This window comes from Musca autumnalis, unplaced genomic scaffold, assembly GCF_047663935.1.
Source record: "Musca autumnalis isolate F117 unplaced genomic scaffold, ASM4766393v1 scaffold_2, whole genome shotgun sequence".
NCBI classification, from domain to species: domain Eukaryota; kingdom Metazoa; phylum Arthropoda; class Insecta; order Diptera; family Muscidae; genus Musca; species Musca autumnalis.
This window is the reverse complement of record NW_027411755.1, coordinates 27,005,622-27,025,517: the sequence shown is the minus strand read 5'-3', so window position 1 is coordinate 27,025,517 and position 19,896 is coordinate 27,005,622. Positions and strand designations below refer to the sequence as shown.

Genomic DNA, 19,896 nt, shown 5'->3' with positions numbered 1-19,896 from the left:
TTTTAAAAAATTCACGTTGATTGAAGAAATATTTTTTAAAAAATCCATGTTGACTGAAAAGAAAAAAATTAAAAAAAATCCACGTTGTTTGAAGAAATATTTTTTAAAAAAATCGACGTTGACTGAAAAAAATATTTAAAAAAATTCACGTTGATTGAAGAAATATTTATTAAAAAATCCGAGTTACTGGGAAAAAAATTTTTTTAAAAATCCGCGTTGATTGAAAAAAAAAATTAAAAAAATCACGTTGGTTAAAGAAATATTTTTTAGAAAATCCATGTTGATTGAAAAATATTTTTAAAAAATCCACTTTGGTTAAAACATATTTTCAAAAACCCCACGTTGGTTAAAAAAATATTTTTTAAAAAAATCCAGTTCTTAAAAAACCACGTTGTTGGAAAAAATATTCTTTAAAAAAACCACGATGTTGAAAAAATATTCTTTAAAAAATCCACGATGTTGAAAAAAATATTCTTTAAAAAATCCTCGATGTTGAAAAAAATAATCTTTAAAAAATCCACGGTGTTGAAAAAATTTTCTTTAAAAATCCACGATGTTGAAAAAAAATATTCTTTAAAAAATCCACGTTGTTGGAAAAATATTCTTTAAAAATGCACGTTGCTGGAGAAACATTCTTTAAAAAATCCATGTTGTTGAAAAAAAATATTCTTTAAAAAATCCACGATGTTGAAAAAATCTTAAAAAAATCCACGATGTTGGAAAAAATATTCTTTAAAAAATCCACATTGTTGGAAAAATACTCTGTAAAAAATCCACGTTGTTGGAAAAAACATTCTTTAAAAAATCCACGTAGTTGGAAAAATATTCTTTTAAAAATTTTTGTTCGTGGGAAAATTATTCTTAAAAAAATCAGGTTGGTGGAAAAAATATTCCTTAAAAAGTCCACGTTGTTGAAAAAGATATTCTTTAAAATATCCACGTTGTTGGTAAAAATGTTCTTTAAAAAAATCAACGTTGTTGGAAAAATATTCTTTAAAAAATCCACGTTGTTGGTAAAAATGTTCTTTAAAAAAATCAACGTTGTTGGAAAAATATTCTTTAAAAAATCCACGTTGTTTGAAAAATATTCTTTAAAAATTCCACGTTGTTGGAAAAAATATTCTTTAAAAATTCCACGTTGTTGGAAAAAACATTCTTTAAAAAATCCACGATGTTGGAAAAAATATTCTTTAAAAAATCCACGTTGTTGGAAAAAATATTCTTTAAAAAAACCACGTTGTTGGAAAAAATATTCTTTCAAAATTCCACGTTGTTGGAAAAAATATTCTTTAAAAATTCCACGTTGTTGGAAAAAACATTCTTTAAAAAATCCACGTTGTTGGAAAAAATATTCTTTAAAAATCCACGTTGTTGCAAAAAATATTCTTTAAAAAATCCACGTTGTCGGAATTTTTTTTTTTTTTAAACCCACTTTGTTGGAAGAAATATTATTTAAAAAATCCACGTTGTTGGAAAAGATATTCTTTAAAATATCCACGTTGTTGGTAAAAATGTTCTTTAAAAAAATCAACGTTGTTGGAAAAATATTCTTTAAAAAATCCACGTTGTTTGAAAAATATTCTTTAAAAATTCCACGTTGTTGGAAAAAATATTCTTTAAAAATTCCACGTTGTTGGAAAAAACATTCTTTAAAAAATCCACGATGTTGGAAAAAATATTCTTTAAAAAATCCACGTTGTTGGAAAAAATATTCTTTAAAAAAACCACGTTGTTGGAAAAAATATTCTTTCAAAATTCCACGTTGTTGGAAAAAATATTCTTTAAAAATTCCACGTTGTTGGAAAAAACATTCTTTAAAAAATCCACGTTGTTGGAAAAAATATTCTTTAAAAATCCACGTTGTTGCAAAAAATATTCTTTAAAAAATCCACGTTGTCGGAATTTTTTTTTTTTTTAAACCCACTTTGTTGGAAGAAATATTATTTAAAAAATCCACGTTGTTGGAAAAGATATTCTTTAAAATATCCACGTTGTTGGTAAAAATGTTCTTTAAAAAAATCAACGTTGTTGGAAAAATATTCTTTAAAAAATCCACGTTGTTGGTAAAAATGTTCTTTAAAAAAATCAACGTTGTTGGAAAAATATTCTTTAAAAAATCCACGTTGTTTGAAAAATATTCTTCAAAACTTCCACGTTGTCGGAATTTTTTTTTTTTTTTTAAACCCACTTTGTTGGAAAAGATATTCTTTAAAAAATCCACGATGTTGGAAAAAATATTCTTTAAAAAATCCACGTTGTTGGAAAAAATATTCTTTAAAAAAACCACGTTGTTGGAAAAAATATTCTTTCAAAATTCCACGTTGTTGGAAAAAATATTCTTTAAAAATTCCACGTTGTTGGAAAAAACATTCTTTAAAAAATCCACGTTGTTGGAAAAAATATTCTTTAAAAATCCACGTTGTTGCAAAAAATATTCTTTAAAAAATCCACGTTGTCGGAATTTTTTTTTTTTTTTTAAACCCACTTTGTTGGAAGAAATATTATTTAAAAAATCCACGTTGTTGGAAAAGATATTCTTTAAAATATCCACGTTGTTGGTAAAAATGTTCTTTAAAAAAATCAACGTTGTTGGAAAAATATTCTTTAAAAAATCCACGATGTTGAAAAAATCTTTAAAAAATACACGATGTTGAAAAAATCTTTAAAAAATCCACATTGTTGAAAAAATCTTTAAAAAATCCACGTTGTTGAAAAAAAATATTCTTTAAAAAATCCACGATGTTGGAAAAAATATTCTTTAAAAAATCCACGTTGTTGGAAAAAATATTCTTTAAAAAAACCACGTTGTTGGAAAAAATATTCTTTCAAAATTCCACGTTGTTGGAAAAAATATTCTTTAAAAAATCCACGTTGTTGGAAAAAATATTCTTTCAAAATTCCACGTTGTTGGAAAAAACATTCTTTAAAAAATCCACGTTGTTGGAAAAAATATTCTTTAAAAAATCCACGTTGTTGGAAAAAATATTCTTTAAAAAATCCACGTTGTTGGAAAAAATATTTTTTAAAAAAATCCACGTTGTCGGATTTTTTTTTAAACTCACTTTGTTGGAAAAAATATTCTTTAAAAAATCCACGATGTTGGAAAAAATATTCTCTAAAAAATCCACATTGTTGGAAAAAATATTCTCTAAAAAATCCACATTGTTGGAAAAAATATTCTTTAAAATAATCTTTAAAATATTCTTTAAAAAATCTACGTGACTAAACAAATTATTCTTTAAAAATCCACGTTGACTCAAAAATGTTCTTGAGTGGTTTGACAGATATTTTTTCTGCTAAATTCCTAATTTTTAATCCAATTTCCTGGATTAAAATGTCATTTGTTAAACTTCGTCCTGAAACTTCCTACTTTCCTTTGTTTAAAATTTTAAATTTAAAAAGAAAGTAATTAGCAAGGATTTCTTCCGAATTTGCCATGAAAATTCTAAATCTATGCAGCTGCCATAGAATTGCGAATTTCCACCAACTGAAGCAGCCTTTTACAGCCTCTCAAAAACACTGCAGGTACTAATTAGAGCGATTGTGCCTTGTGTCACATACGCACAAAGGGTACACAAAAAGGAGGATCAATATCTCATTAGTAGGTTGCCTCTGCCGCATTACGGGAAGAAGAAAAACTTTTATGGCACACTTTCCTTGCGCGGTAAATCCAACCAGACAAATGTACGCCCTCTTCTAGCTACCTGTACGTGCCTCAGACATCCTTGCCTGGTGTGTGTGAACGATCCTTGTTGATTTTTCGGGTATATAAGTTTGCAAAATTGTCGACAACAGCATCAGTTACTTGTGTGAACGTCTAACGTAAACATTCGTGAAAAAGTTTTAATTTACCAACCGTCAAAATTTATCCCAGCGTAGAGCAAATTTTAAAAATGGTTCTCAAGACACAAATTGAAAATTGTGAAGTTTTGGATGAATCCGCAGCTACCACCAGCAATCAAACTAATCATTTGGTTGTCAACACCACCGATTTCAATGATCGTGATTTTAATGATTTCGTCAACATATCGGAAGAAATTGAACGCAACAATCGCCAAAGGAGATCCCAGCGTAGAAGTGGCCGTCACCATACCATGGTGGTGGCAACCATGACCCGTGAGGAGCTGTTCGAGTGTACCAACATTGATGATGATCAATTTTTGAATGCCTTGGAACATCAAAATGAATTCGATGCCAGTATGAATAAAACGGTACTCCTCAGGAGCATTGATAATTTGATGAAATACTTCGATGAAGATGTCCAGGTCCCCGATAGCTCGGGCAAGAGCACCCCCGTCAAGTTGAAGACCAAAGGCAAGGTGGCCTCGGCAGTGGCCTCTTTTCGCAGCAAGGCCCAAAAATCACCCTCTCCTTTGATGAAACGTAAAAATAAACAACAAAGAGAGGCAATGGTGGTGAAGAGAGGAGATGGCAATTCCAGCAATGTGGGGGAGTTGAAGAAACGCTATGAAATGAGTCCCGGCAAGGTGGACATGGAGCAGGACAAGGAGAATATTTCTCCCAAGAAGACATTGACTTTGAGTCCCAAAATGCTGAAGAAATCAAAGGTCAAACAAATGGCTTTGATGTTGTCACCTGAAGCTGTGGCCAAGGCCAGCAATTCGCCCATCAAGTCAGCCACCCTGAGCCCCAAGATGTTGAGGAAGAATAAGGTTAAGCAAATGGCTTTGCTTTTTAACAATAAAATGCATTCCATTATGCGTAAGAGCCCCTCTTCCACCTCCACAACGGAACAACAACAAGAAGCAGCAGCAGCAGCTGAGGTGCCAGAGGGGCCTGAGGCTCAAGAGGAAGAGCCACTAACACCCACCGAACCCATATCACCTGGCCTGAGTTCAATTGCCTCACCAAACTTTACCTCTACTTTGGTCAAACCAAAATCACCCAAATTGAAACCCAAGATGCCAACCTTTATTGCCAAGCTACCGAGTCCCAGGGCCAGTCCATTGTTTAAACGGAGACAGCTTAGCAAGACAAACAGTATTTCTTCTTTGTCGCTCAGCGGAAGTCCCTCCAAGAAGCAACAATCCTTGCAAAAGCAGCCCAGCACCACTTGTCTGGTGGCCGAGAATGTGTTCCAACAACTCTCCGTCAAGGATAAGGCCCTGCTGTACAACAAATTCATTGAGGATATGTCCAAGAAGAATCCCAAATTCTCCAAACATGGCCAGATCTTGGAAAACAACGTCAAAAAGGAAATGTCTCGCGGCGAAGTGGTGTGTGAGAAACAGGGCACGGTGAAACATCTACGTGAGTCTTTGGAGGCCAAATTGACACCCACCAAAACCAATACCCTCTCCAAGACACTGCAGAGATTTAAGAAGTCACCTGGTAACACTTCCCTTTTGGCATCTCCCTCACCCAGTAAATCCAAATCCAAGGAATTTGAGGATATCCCCAGGCCTTTGACACCACAAACACCCACAAATTCCACCACCATAATAAATGAGGATGAAAGTGAAGACCCACTGCATGTTAGTACCCTAACTGTGGTCCTAAAACCCAGTCCTGAGGCAAAAAAGTATGCCACCAAGCCAAGGAATCAAAGAAAGAAACGGGATGTTCGTTTCCTCACCGATTTGGGTAATGTTGAGCCGCAATCCTTCAAAAGGACCCAGGAAATGATACGCTCCTCGGTGAATGTGGAACCTTTTGCACCACCCAAGAAGATACGCCGCACTCAACATGAACGCTTGGCCCCGAAAATGTTTTTTCAGAACCAACATTTGGAAAAGCTTTTCTATAACTGGCTAAAGGAAAAGAATGGTGTTGTCTTTGACATAACCCCGGTCCATAATAAGCAGGATGTCATTGAGATTGTTCCCAAGAATTCAAGGGATAATGTGATACCCAAGGATAAGGTTGATCAGCTGTTGGAGGAGGCCATCAACAAGCTTGAGGCTGAGAAGGAAATGCAGCAAACCGCCAACAAGGAGCTAAGTGCCATAAATATCATCAAGGAAACCTTGGAGGAAAAGAGTAGCTTCGATGCCTCTGTCATAGAGGTGGAATTGCCGGTCGAAGTGGACCAACAGGAGGAAACGAAAGAACCAGAAGCAGCAGAACAACAACTGCAAGAGCAGCAACAACTCTCCAACTCCCAGGAATCTCTGGACAATGACAGTGATCTGGGTGTAACTAGTATTAACAAGGTAAGTTACTCAGCTCAAACCTCCATCACTAAGAATCAATCATTAACCTCCCGCTTCTCCAACCCACAGACCACTAGTGAAGATTCAAACACTGAAAAGGATTCCTTGGATATACCCCTGGATATGCTGGCCAAAACCTCCAAACCCATGCGCAAAAAGAAATTGCGTCGCTCCCTAACCTGGAAGAAAGACTATTCCCTGGTCGAAGCTAATCCCATCTCAACTGACTCCGATTCTGATTGTCGTTCTTTGAACAACAAATCCCTCAGCGGTACTCTCTCCAAATCCAAAAAATGCACAGCCTATGTCAAAAAATTGCTCTTCAAAACCATCAACTCCTCGGTGAGCTCGGAACAAGCCAGCACTGTGGGCCACCAAGAGTTGAGTATTTTGGAATTGGATCGTTCTCTGATGCGCCAGGTGAATTCACCCTCCAAAATCAAGGATGCCTATACCTTGACGGTGATGTCCTCACCCTCACCACCCACAGAAAGTGAATGTGGCGACTCCGACTTGCCACGCTCACCATGCAAGGATATGTCACGCTCCTGGCCATCGCTTTTGGAGGCCAATCTTGATGATGACGATTTAGGCAAAAAGCAATTGAAACACAAATCCGTATCCACCGAATTCACCGATCTGGAAAAGAACAAATTGGAATTGGAGCAGGATCGCCTAATGATGGACAGCTTTATAGATCAAGGTTTTGAGACAGGGTCCAATGAAATGGAATCACCCATTAGATTGCCACGTAAATCCCTATCCAACAGTGAACTGGACAAACTGCCCACCGTTTTGCTAAGGGTTAGCGAAGAGAATCCCAAGAACTTCTCCACACCGAACAAGGATAAGCCAATACAACAGAACTTTACAGCCGCCGCTGCCAACCACCAACAGCTGCATCAACAGCAAAAGAACATCATCAGTCCCATACCAGTGGTCCAGAATCCCCACCACCACCACAAACATCACACCATGCAGGTGATCAAGGAGGACTGCTCTCTGGAAGACTCCCAGGAATTGGAATACAGCAACAATTCCTCAGGGTATCACATGAATGGCAGCTATTTCAATGGTGAGGCCACCTACAACAGTCATGCCACATGCTCATCATCCGCCTCCTCGCATGCCAGCTCCTCCACCTCCTCTTCGCATCCATCTTTGGGTGTAACCCACAAGGTGGAGACCTCACAATTCTGGATCTCCTTTGGTGACTTTACCACGGCCATGAACATCCACTTCTACGAGAGCGAGCGCTTGATGTTGCTCAGCAACATTTTTGCCCAAAAATGTGCCGAGAATCGTGACATGACCTTTGGCATTGATGACCAAAAATTCTCACCCGAGTGTCCCCTTAGTCAAGCAGAAATCCTCCGGAAAATACCCCAAATGGAAAACTGCTCACAATACTGGTTCTCAACCGGAGATGTCCTGCTGCCGTTTGCCGGTAAACACCTTACTACACACAAGATTCAGGCCTTCTTTACCTACATTCGCGAATTCATGGATGACATGCAGGCTAGCCTACGGTTTGGCATTGATGGCTATGAATTTTCCAACTTCAGCATCTCCCCCACCACCACGGATGCCACCTATACCTGGCCCAGTGTCTCATCGCCCATTAAGACCAGCGACTTGGATCAATCCGACTTTGAATCAGTGGAATTGGAACAAAGCATCTCCTTCTCTGCCTTGGGTAGCAATCAATCCGACACAGGGTCCATTAAAAGTGAAGAATCACCCGATACCCTAGAACAAATCTTCGAAGATGCCCGCAACTTGAATTTGAGTAAAACTCAAACAGATAAGCTGGCCATGGCTTCCCAACTCACCGTTCCCGAAATGCTCAAAACGCTACACAATCAACAGGAAAAACTAAAATCTCTGGAAGAAAAAATGCTACACTGTGCCCCTCCCTCTCTAAACTCCAGCAGCAGTAGCAACAAAAACTTGGAACAATTTCGTGAATGTCCAGAATACATGCGCAAACTGCGTAGCATCATTTCAGCCATAGACAACATTGGTCGCGGCAATAATGGCTTCAATGCCTGCTCCATTGAACAACTGGAAAGTTTCATGTTCTTCTTGAGTCGTTATGCCGATCTCTGTCTGGCCAATTGTACAGCTCACATTGAAAAGATTTTGGATGTTGTCATGAATCAACGTTCATTTCAGGCATAATTTCTTTTCGCAACACAATTTCAACCTGTACCCTAAACGACCTAAGACCCCCATCCGTCCTGATGGCAATCGAAAAACCCACATTCCTTCCATTCCATTTTAAAAATGACTGACTGCGGCTCTTTTAAAAGGGCTAAGGTTTTCGCCGTAGTTTGTAAGTTTAGTACTAAAATTTATGTGTATATAGCTGTAAGTAAACGATCTTCTAAAGATCACTTAGTCTTAGTATACCCCTACCCTATATCCTTTAGTGTATAAGTTGAAATTTGAAAATAAAAAAGAAAATTTGCCGCTTCGGAAACAAAAAAAAAAACATTTTTGTGAATTATTTATTAGTCTGAAAGGATATAATGAAAAATATTCTTTAAAAATCACTTTGTATGCTCAGTGGGACCTTGAAAATATTCTTTAAAAATTTGGTAAAAAACCAAATATTCAAAGATCCATTGTAAGGCCCAGAAATAATCTGATATATCTTTAAAACAATTCTTAAAAATCTGACATTATGAGACCTTGAAAGTATTCTTTGACAAAAGAAAACAATTAACTGGCGCCCAACGTAAGACCAGAACGTAACCTGAAAGATCTTAAAAACAATTGTAATGGTATTTAAAAAATAAACTTTGATAGCATAGATGGTCCATGAAAAAATATTCCTTCAAAATCTCCTTTGATGACCAAAGAATCTAAAGAAAAAAATTGGCGCCCAATGCAGGACATCTGAAAATATGGAATTTTAGATGTTAGAAAAAAAACAAATAGCGACTGTCATAAGGCCTAAGGCATAAGTGATCTGAAAGATCTTCAAAACTATTTTGATAGTGTATAAAAAATTTACGTTGATAAATTTGATAGTACACGAACAGTTTTAGTATAAGAAAGAAACGACAAAAATGTGCCCCACATGACGCCAAAGAAGTGATAACTTAAATAGTCTATGAAGCAATATTGCTTCAAATCCACTTTGACCATTTTATGGTCAAAGAAAGAAATAAAAAATGGCGCCCAACATAAGGCCAAAAAAACTTGAACAATCAACAAAACAATTCCTAAAAACCTTGTAAAACAATCTTTAAAAAATAACATAAAGGATAATAAACTGGCGCCCAACATAGGGCGTGACCTTAAAGATCTTTAAAACAATTCTGATGGTCCATAGAAAATATTAAATAAAATCTTCTCTTGATGGTCCCTAAAACAATTCTCTATCAGTGAAGCAAAGAAAGACTAAATTGATAAAGTTAATGGACTAACCATGATGGCCAAAGAAAACAAATAAAATGGCGCCCAACATAAGGCCAAAAGCCTAAGTGCTCTGAAAGATCTCTAAAACAATTCTAATGGTTCATGAAAAAAAAATTCTTAAAGTCTCCTCTTGATGGCCCTTAAAAAATGTTCAATGTTCTTTAAAAAAATTCTGATGGTCCATAAAAAATATTAAATAAAATCTTCTCTTGATGGCCCCTAAAACTAGTTTCTTTCAGTGAAGCAAAGAAAGACTAAATTGATAAAGTTAAAGGACTACCCATGATGGCAAAAAAAAAAAAATTAATCAAATGGCGCCCAACGTAAGGCCAAAAGCCAAGTGATCTGAAAGATCTTCAAAACAATTTTAATGGTTCATGAACAAAAATTTTGTTAAAGTCTCCTCTTGATGGCCCTTAAAAAATGTTCAATCAGTGGAACAAAGAAAGCCTGAATAATGAAGGTTCTTTGAGTCGAGGAACAACAGTTCTCGGATACAAAAACCGGTTGAAAAACATCTCTGAGATCCCAGTAGCGGAAGATAAGTGTCAAGTTCCTAATTCCTAATTTTATTTATAAAGGGAATTTATTTTCTACAAGTCTGAAAAATTCAAATCAGGTCATATAAAAATAATACAAAAAATCGATTTTGCACCCAAGCTGAAATAAGTACAAAATGTTTCATTGTAGAAATTAATTCAATAATTATTTCACAATATAATATAACAAAATGGCGCCCAACCTGAGGCTCCAACAAGCCAACAACCTACCTTGACCTAACAATCAAAATGTGTAACTAGGCAAAGGAAGAAACATGGACTTGGGTTCTCAAATGTTATTTTTTAACATGTTTTTTTAATAACTTTTTCAATTCATGGATTTTATTAATATATTTTTAACTTGTGAATTTAAAAAAAAATAATCTAAGATTTTGTAAGTTTTAAATAAAAAAATAAAAATATTTAGAAATATTTTTTATATATTGAATTTTTTAAATGTATTTTTTACAATTTTGGATTCTTTAAAAGTTATTATTTCAACTCGTGAATGTTTAAAATTTAAGTTTCCAGATCGTGAATATTTTATCTTTTTATACCCTACACCACTATGTGGGGAGGGTATTATAAGTTGGTTTTGGCCAAAAAGTTTGTAACGCATCGAAATAATCGTCGTAGACCCATACTTATATATACCAAAATGAATGTCTCGACGAGCTGAGTCGATCTGGCTATGTTTGTCCGTCCGTCAGTCCGTCCGTCCGTCCGTCTGTCCATCTAAACCTTGTAATCACGCTACAGGTCGCAATTTTGATCGGATCGTCACGAAATTTTGGATGTTGATGGGGGTCCCAGAGGGGAAGAAGCCTATTGATTTTGGTGATGGTCGGATAATATTTAGGGGTCGGAAAGGGAAAAAACTTAGGTGGGTAAAAAGACAACGTTTTTTTTCCAAAGCCAGTATCTCAGCTTGTATATGGGGTATACCAAAAACAAAACCTGATAATGAAAGCAGAAAATATCACCTTTCTAACGATGTAAAGTAGGTGCTCGCAGGTGATCAAACAACGAAGATATCACAATAGTAGCAAATAAAACCGCAATTTTCATTTTTTGCGATTTTAATTATATTGACAAATATCACAGCTTTGGTTGAAAATTTTCCAAAAGCAAAGCCTGACTATGAAAGTAGAATATCCCGTCTTTACAATGATGCAAACTAGGTCGGCGTAGGTAACCAAATAACGGAGATATCGCAATAGTCGGTAATACATCCCATTTTTCTATTTTTTGGATATCACGCTACAGGTCGCAATTTTGATCGGATCGTCACGAAAATTTGAGGGTTAATGGGGGTCTCACAGATGAAGAAACATATTGGTTTTGATGATGCTCGGATAATATTTAGGGGTCGGAATGGGCAAACACTTATTTGGATAAAGTCAACATTTTATTTCAAAGCCAATATCTCTGTTTCTTTAATAGGTATATCAAAAGCAAAACCAGGAAAGGAAAGTAGAAAATATCACCTTTACAACGATGTAAAGTAGGTTGTCGTAGGTGGTCAAATAGCAAAGATATGGCAATAGTCGATAATGCATCCCATTTTCCGATTTTTTTGTAATCACGCTACAGGTCGCAATTTTGAACGGATGGTCACGAAATTTTCGGGGTTAATGGGGGTCCCAAAAAGAAAGAAGCCTACTGATTTTGATGATGGTCGGATAATATTCAGGGGTCGGAATGGGCAAACACTTATTTCGAGAAAGGTCAACGTTTTATTTCAAAGCCAATATCTCTGTTTCTTTAAGAGGCATATCAAAAGCAAAATCTGGCAAGGAAAGTAGAAAATATCATCTTTACAACTATGTAAAGTAGGTTGTCGTAGCTGCTCAAACAACAGAGATATCGCAATAGTCGGTAATGCATCCCATTTTCCGATTTGTTTGTAATCACGCTACAGGTCGCAATTTTGATCGGATCGTCACGAATTTTTTGATGTTGTTGGGAGTTGATGCGGGTCGCACATAGGAAGAAGCCTATTGATTTTGGTGATAGTCGGATAATATTTAGGGGTCGGAATGGGGAAAAACTCATTTGGAGACAAATTCAAAGTTTTATTCTTTTTGAATATATTGGCTTCTAGTAGGGGTATTCCTACGGCAAAGCCTGTCAATGGAAGAAGAAAATATTACCTTTACATTGGTGTAAAATAGGTTGGCGAAGGTAGTCAAACAAGGGAGATACCACACTAGTCGGCAATGCATCCAATTCTTCCATTTTTTGCAATCAAGCTACAGGTCGTAATTTTGATTGGATGGTCACGAAATTTTGGTTGCTTATGGGGGTCCCAGAGACAAAGATGCATATTATTTTTGGTGGTAGTCGGTTTATATTCCCTAAAAGAACTGTTTACCAGTGAAAAGCTTATGCACAGGGGTAGTGGTGTAGGGTATCACATGGTCGGCCCCGTCCCGACTATAGCCTTTGCTCACTTGTTTTAATTTTAAAAATAATTTTTCCAACACTTGGCTTTATTTTTTTTATTTAAAAAAATATTTTTTTGGATCAAACAAAATAATTTAATATTATTTTTTCAACTAGAAGATTTTTAAAAATATATATTTTTTAAATTTTGGTAACGAAGGTAACAAACATATTTCTATTGTTCCACGGTCTTTAGTCTATTCATTTTTAATACAGGATTAGATTCGCTATTGTGGTACATCAGGAATCCATTGTAATTGGATATGGAATTGAACTAAGTTTAGATTATTCCCAGTTGCTTTTAATTTGATTTATCCCGTCATGAAGGAAACGAAAGATTTCCAATTGTTCCTCGATCTTCTTGAGGAAATGGCCAGGAATATTTTTTGAATATTTTAGTATCGAAATTAATTCGAATGAATTCTAAGATAGCTTGGCTGTCAAGTTTTTTTGTGAATTATCTTCTGAATTTATTCATCCATCAGCTTGGTTGTTTTTTACATTTCAAACCATGCTTGATTGAAATTATCAAAGTAAGTCCAAGTCCCACTTGGAGCGCCAATACTTTCCACTTGATTATATGATTTTAGATTTCTCTATTTGCTCTTAATTTGATGTATCCCGTCATCAACTTAACGAATGTTTTTCAACTGTTCCACGGTCTTCTGGAGAAAATGGCTAGGACATACTGATTCCGCCGTTTGGTTTTTAAATTTCCAAACTATGCTTGAAAATAATTGAAGTTCTAGACCAAGCCCCACATTGGTCGCCCATACTTTCCACATCATTATATTATTTCAAAATTTTCGCAGTTGCTTTTAATTTGATTTATTCCGTCATCAAGGAAACGAGTATATTTCCATAGTTCCTCTCTCTCTTCTATAAAAAGGGGGTATGACAAATATTAATGGACAAAAAGGTCGAATATTTTAATATCGAAAATAATTCGAATTAATTCTAAGATAGCTTGTGTCCCGAATTTTTTTGTGAATTATCTGGGTATATTCATTCCATAGATTTTTTTAATTTTTAATCTTTATTTGATACAACCAAAGTAAGTCCATGTCCCACATTGGACGCCAATACACCCCCTGTAGTCAATTGCCTTCATCTCAGAGCGAACTTTTTGGAAAGATTTTTTGAATATTTTAATATCGAAATTGATTTGAATGAATTCTAAAATCACTTGGGTTCTATTTTTTCGTATTATCTTCGGCGTATATTTATTCCTTAGATTTTTTAATTTTCAAACTTTATTTGATACAACTAAAATAAGCTTATACCCCACGTTGGGCGCCAATGCGAATGGGCGAATGAATTCTAAAATCACTTGGGTTCTAATTTTTTTCGTATTATCTTCTGAGTATATTTATTCCTTAGATTTTTAATTTTCGAACTTTATTTGATACAACTAATATAAGCTTATACCCCACGTTGGGCGCCAATGCACTCCCTGTACTGAATTTCCCCATTCCTGACCTAAATTTATTTTTAGAAAGTTATTTTAATTATTTGCAAAATTCATTAATGGAAATTTGTGAAACAAAATTTTGTATTAGGAAACATTTGTCCTGATGAGCTAAGAATTTTTCCTGTTACTTAAAATTGTTCTAATTTTGGGAAATTTTCACACTAATTATAAGAATTATAAGGAAGTCTTTAATCTTACCCTAATAAAACTACTTTCGGTGAATTTTTTGCACAGCTGCAAAATTTTTTCAAAGACAGTTAGAATACGCATTAACATTGCCTTATCAGGTATAATTATGTGCACCTAACTGAAGGGATTTATTGCACCACACAAATCTCTGAGCGTCCAAGTGGCAATCAGGTAATTCTAAGTGGGATTTACCCATTCGCTAATCTTCGAATTAGAATTTGAGTTATCCTTTACCTGATATCCGTTACCTAACTGTGTGGACAATTTTCATATTTATACTCCTGCGAGTTGGGCAAATCAGCATCAGTTCTAAACTGTTACGTCTAACGTAAACAACGCTCTAAGCAGAAAACACAAATAAAGTCAAACTTTTTTGTCTAACAAAAAATTCTACCACCAAACAAAATGATGACCAACCAAGTTACTGTCAGCAGCGCCAACAACCAAGGAAAATCGCCAATTCCATCACGCAAAAAGTATCCAGCTCCTCAACGTCCCAGCATTCAAGAGCTAAGGCAAAAGTACGAACGCCCAACTGTGATGACCACTGAAGTGGCCAAGATTGTGAAACCCAAATCCCCCAAGATGAGAACCAAATCAGTGGTCAAACAAATGGCCTCAATGTTCAATAATAAAATTTCTCAAATTATACGACGTGATACGGCCGAAGTGGTGATTGGCAAAGATGTAGCCTCCCTGAAGAAGTCAATCGAAAGCAATAACCTACCAAAACCCTTGCCAATGCCTCGCTTCCGTCACAACAAGGAAAAGGCCCCAGTACCCAGTCCACGCACCAAATCCAAGTCGCGTTTGCAAAGAAAGCCCAGCTACTTTGTGGCCGAAGATGTGTTTGCCAAGCTAAGTGTCAAAGACAAGGCTTTGTTGTACACCCAATTTGTGGATGACATGTCAAGTAAGAATCCTCGCTTTGGTAAACATGGTGAGCTAATTGGAGCCACCGTAAAGAAGGAAGTGGCTCGTGGTGAGGTGGTCAATGAAAAGCAGGAATCTGTTAAACAGCTAAGGCAACAATTGGAGGCTAGATGTTCGGCCAGTAAACAAATCAAAGAAGACATTAAATTGAAGCCTAAATTGTTAAAATCTTTCGAACGTCCAAGCCGCAAATCTTCAGTGAAAGCCAAGGAGTGCGAAGATCTCAAACAGCCCGCTAATTGTGAGAAGCACCAGCAACGCAGAGCCCGCTCTCTTTCTCGCAGCAATATTGAGCAATTGATATGCAAGGATGCCATCAAGCAGAAAGCTGAAGCACCCCTGTCCTTTTCCACCCCCAAACAAATACGAGCCAGTCGCTCTGAGGTTCTCACACATCAGCTGTGTCTTGCCAATCAACAATTGGAACATTTATTCTACTCCTGGCTCAAGGAGAAGCATGAACACGAAGATACCCAACAATCCAACAATACCTCGGAAATGGATGAAGAGAAACAAAAGTCGGCCATTGATCGCCTGCTCGAAGAAGCCATTGTCAAGTTAGAAAATGTGGAAATTAAACAAAAGCAGGAAGAAAATAAATTGGCGCCCAAGCTGAGGGCCAAGAAGCGTCCAGCTCCTGCAGTGCCACAAATTAGCAACAACAACAATAGCAACGGCACTTCCAATCCAAGCAGCTTGACCTCCTCTGCCATATCCTCGCCCAAACAATCTGAAGCTGAAGAAAGTGAATCCGGCATCTCTAATCTAACCAAGGTATGTTTAAAAACAACAACTCCCAGCTCTGGACCGTTAACTAATTTCTCAATTTCCTACCCACAGAATACTAGTGATGAAGATCAAAACAAACCCCAAGTAGCGATAAAGGATGTCAGCGAAAAACCCATCAAACCCCTGCGCAAAAAGAAAATGCGCCGCACCCTGAGCTGGAAAAAGGACAGCTGTTTGGTGGAAACCAAACCCATTTCTTCAACAGATTCGGAAACAGAAACCAAAGCTGAAAGGCCAATTGTGCACAAGAAGCCAACTGCCTCGAAGCCTCAGCCCTTGAATCTGCAAAACATTAGCCAGGCAGAAACACAACAAACCGCCGAGCCCAGCTTTGTGGAATTGGACAAGTCTCTGCTGCGTGTTGTGAACTCACCACGCAAAATCAAATCGGCCTATACCCTAACCGTGTTCTCACCACCACCCTCCACCAACCACAGTCTTCTCAATGACATGGATATGGCGGAGCAACAACACCAGGAGCTACCCAAGACCACAGAAATCCGCTCCATTAATGATATGAGTTTTGATCAAGGCTTCGAAACTGGATCCAATGACATGGACAGCCCCATAAAGCCTCAGCGCAAACCCTTGTTACGACGCAATTCTTCCATTGAACGCAGCCAAAAGATACCCGAAAATCCTTCCGGCTTCTCAACACCCATTAAAAGCAAGACGAGCCAAGCCAACTTCCAGCAATCTGCCATGGGCCAACAACAATTGTTCAGTCCCATTTCGGGACCTATGAAAAATAGACGCCGCTCAATTTATGACAATGAGTCGCGGCGCAGTTCCATTGCCATGCAGGTGATACGTGAAGATCACCCCCTAGAACATCATGAAATGAAATCACCACGCAATCTCTGCAACACCGAAATGTTCTTTGCCAATGCCCCCACCATGGACATGAGCTCGGCAGATATTACCGGCATTACCAGCCCCAAGAATTCTCTGTTCTGGATCAAGTCCAGTGATTTCAATATTTCCTTTGATATCCACAAAAATGAAAAGGAACGCTTGAAGCTGCTGCATGAAATCTTCTCCCAAAGAAGCTGTGAGACCAAGGAAATGCATTTCGGCATTGACAAGCAAAGGTTTTCGGTACACTCCAACCCTGAAGAAGAGTTGGAGGCCTTAAATTCCCTACGCCTGCCCCACAGTGAGGGGGTTTCCCAATACTGGTTCTCCACCGGCGACTTGGCCATACCCTTTAGCGGCAAACAACTACCTGCGGATAAAATACAAGCCATATTCCAGCTCATCAAATCGACGGTGGAGCAAAATGGCGTCTTGCGTTTTGGTGTTGATGATGTGGAATTCTCCAATGTTCCCGAACACTGGTCTCAATCACCCAAATTCTCCATGGAAAGTAACTACAGCATGTTGGTGGGCCTTCAATCCGGCACCAGTAATGGCCTAGAGGGTCGCAGTAAATATGCCTGGCCAAACACAAAACCAGTACCCGTCAGCGATTTGGATCAATCGGATTTCGAAGAAGAAGAGGTTCAATTTAACGAAAATGGTTCCTACACCCCCTTTGCCGGCAGCAAACACTTTGATTTATCCTGTTTGGATAACGAAGATCTCATGATGCCACGCAACAGTGAGACCATGCTTATGTCAGAGGAATCATTTTGCCTTGGCTATGAAAATGAACCATTGGATCAACTGTTCGAAAACAAATCAGCTGAGGAAAAACACAACAAAGAATCTTTGGATGATACCAAATTGCCTGAAATTCTTGAAACCCTACAAAGTCATCAGGAGTTACTCACCTCGGTCCAAGAACGCATGTCTGGCTATCAAAATCCCTTGAATCTTTCTTGTGACTCTTTGGAAGAGCTCAAGGGAACTCCAGAATATCTGGCAAAAATTAAAGCCATCGTTAGTGACATTAGTCGCATTGGCAGCCGCAATGCTTTCAAGGATTGCTCCCTCGAAGAGCTGGAGCGTTACATGTTCTTTTTGAGTCGCTATGCTGACATTTGTTTGAACAGTTGCAGCAGCCAAATGGATAAAATCCTCGATGCTCTCATGGAACGTAGTCGTGCCATGGAAGTGTGAGTTTTATAGTTTGTAATGTTTTTAGTTTTAAGTTTTATTTTTTGTATATAAGAAGCCTTCTAAAGGCAGTTAGTATTAAGAAAATATATTTTCTAAAAATATATTAAAAAAAAAATAATTTGAAAAATTAAAATATGTTGTTTTTATCATTCTTGACCTCAGCTTGGGCGCCATTTTATTATTTTCTTTTGTCACTGTCTAATTTTGAACACTTGGTTATCAAAACCTTGACATGTACTAATTTGTTAAAGAATATTTTTCAAGGTTCCAGAATATCAGAGTTCAAAGAATTGTCTTGAATATCTTTAACGTAAAGTTACCTTACGTTGGGCGCCATTTCATTTGGCCATCAGATTATCAAAAGAGATTTAAAAAAATTAATACTAATTTTTTAAAGAATATTTTTCAAGGTCTCACAGAGCGTACAAAGTACGCTCACTGCTAATGAAATCCAAAGTCGGATTTTTTAAAATAGTTTTGAACGTTTTTTCAGACTTATAAATAAATACAAACAAATTTTTATAATAATTTGTAAAAAAAAACAAGAACTGAAAAAATTAAAAAAAATCACAAGTTTAAACAATAGTTTTTAAAAACATTCACGAGCCGAAAAAAATAATTTTTAAAAAATTCAAGATTTAAAAAAAAATATTTTTAATAAAATTCATAAGTTGAAAAACTATTTTATAAAAATTCACGACTTGAAAAAATAATATATGTGTACATAAAAAAGCATGAGTTGAAAAACTATATTAAAAAAACGGATTCAAAAAATATTATTTTAAAAAATTCACGAGTTGAAAAATCAATTTGTTAAAAATTCACGAGTTAGAAAAATAATTTAAAAAAAAATCCATGCTTCAAAACACCCTAAAAAAGTCACGGATTCAAAAAATAATTTTTAAAAAATGCACGACGTGAAAAAATATTTTTAAAAAAATACGACTTTAAAAAAATTATTTTTACAAAAACACGTCTTCAAAAAAATGATTTTTAAAAAAATTCACGACGTGAAAAAATAATTTTTAGGAATACATGGATTCAAAAAATATTTTTAAAAAAATACGACTTCAAAAAAATAATTTTTAAAAAAGTCAAGAGTTAAAAATTATTTTTATGTGGATTTTATAAAATAAATTTTTTAACTATTGAATTTTTTAAAAATTATTTTTTAAAAAGAGTTAAAAACTAATATTTAAGAAATTCACGACTTAAAAAAAATACTTTTTTAAAAATACAGTCCGTAATTAAAAAAATTTCCACGACGTGAACAAATTAAACAATCTAAGAGTTAAAAATAACAATTTAAAATAAATTCTCAATTAAAAAAAAAATAAAAATTTGAAATAATAATAAATTATAAAAATAATTTTTAAAAGATCCAAAAAATATTTTTCAGTAATATCCCAGAATATATGCTAAAACATAGGTTCTTAGCAACCTTTGGAAATTCCTTAAAAATTTACGTTTTTTGGAACTCTTACCAACATTTAAATAATTCATTACGAAATCCCCGTTCCAAAAACTTTTCACAATTTCGTAAAACATTTAAAAACCTTTAAAATCCAATAAAATCTATTAAAATCAACGTTTCGAAATGTTATACAAAAATTCTCAACTTAAAAAAAATTAGAAAAATGATTTTTAAAAATACAAAATTTTTTTTTTCGGTGTTTCAAAATTATACATGCGTTATTGCTACAACCATTGGACTCTTAGCAACATTTGAAAATTCTTCAAAATCCACGTCTTTGGAACCCTTATCAGTCTTTAAAGAATTCATTACAAAATCCCCGTTCCAAAAAGATTTCATAAAAAAATAATATTTAACAACCTTTAAAACTCCATTAAAAATCCCCAAATTTTACAA

The 19,896-nt window shown here is 35.8% G+C and overlaps 2 protein-coding genes across 33 annotated transcripts in view; both read left to right on the top strand.

The window, feature by feature from the left end:
- The window catches only part of LOC141393821 (uncharacterized), a 501,342-nt gene that overhangs the window by 388,301 nt on the left and 93,145 nt on the right, over window positions 1-19,896 (top strand). The window lies entirely within an intron of this gene.
- On the top strand, window positions 819-9,410 carry slam (slow as molasses). The gene is made up of 2 exons (XM_073967364.1): window positions 819-6,173; window positions 6,243-9,410. The coding sequence occupies exons 1-2, from the start codon at window positions 3,894-3,896 to the stop codon at window positions 8,352-8,354; spliced, it is 4,392 nt and encodes a 1,463-aa protein (XP_073823465.1). The 5' UTR covers window positions 819-3,893; the 3' UTR covers window positions 8,355-9,410.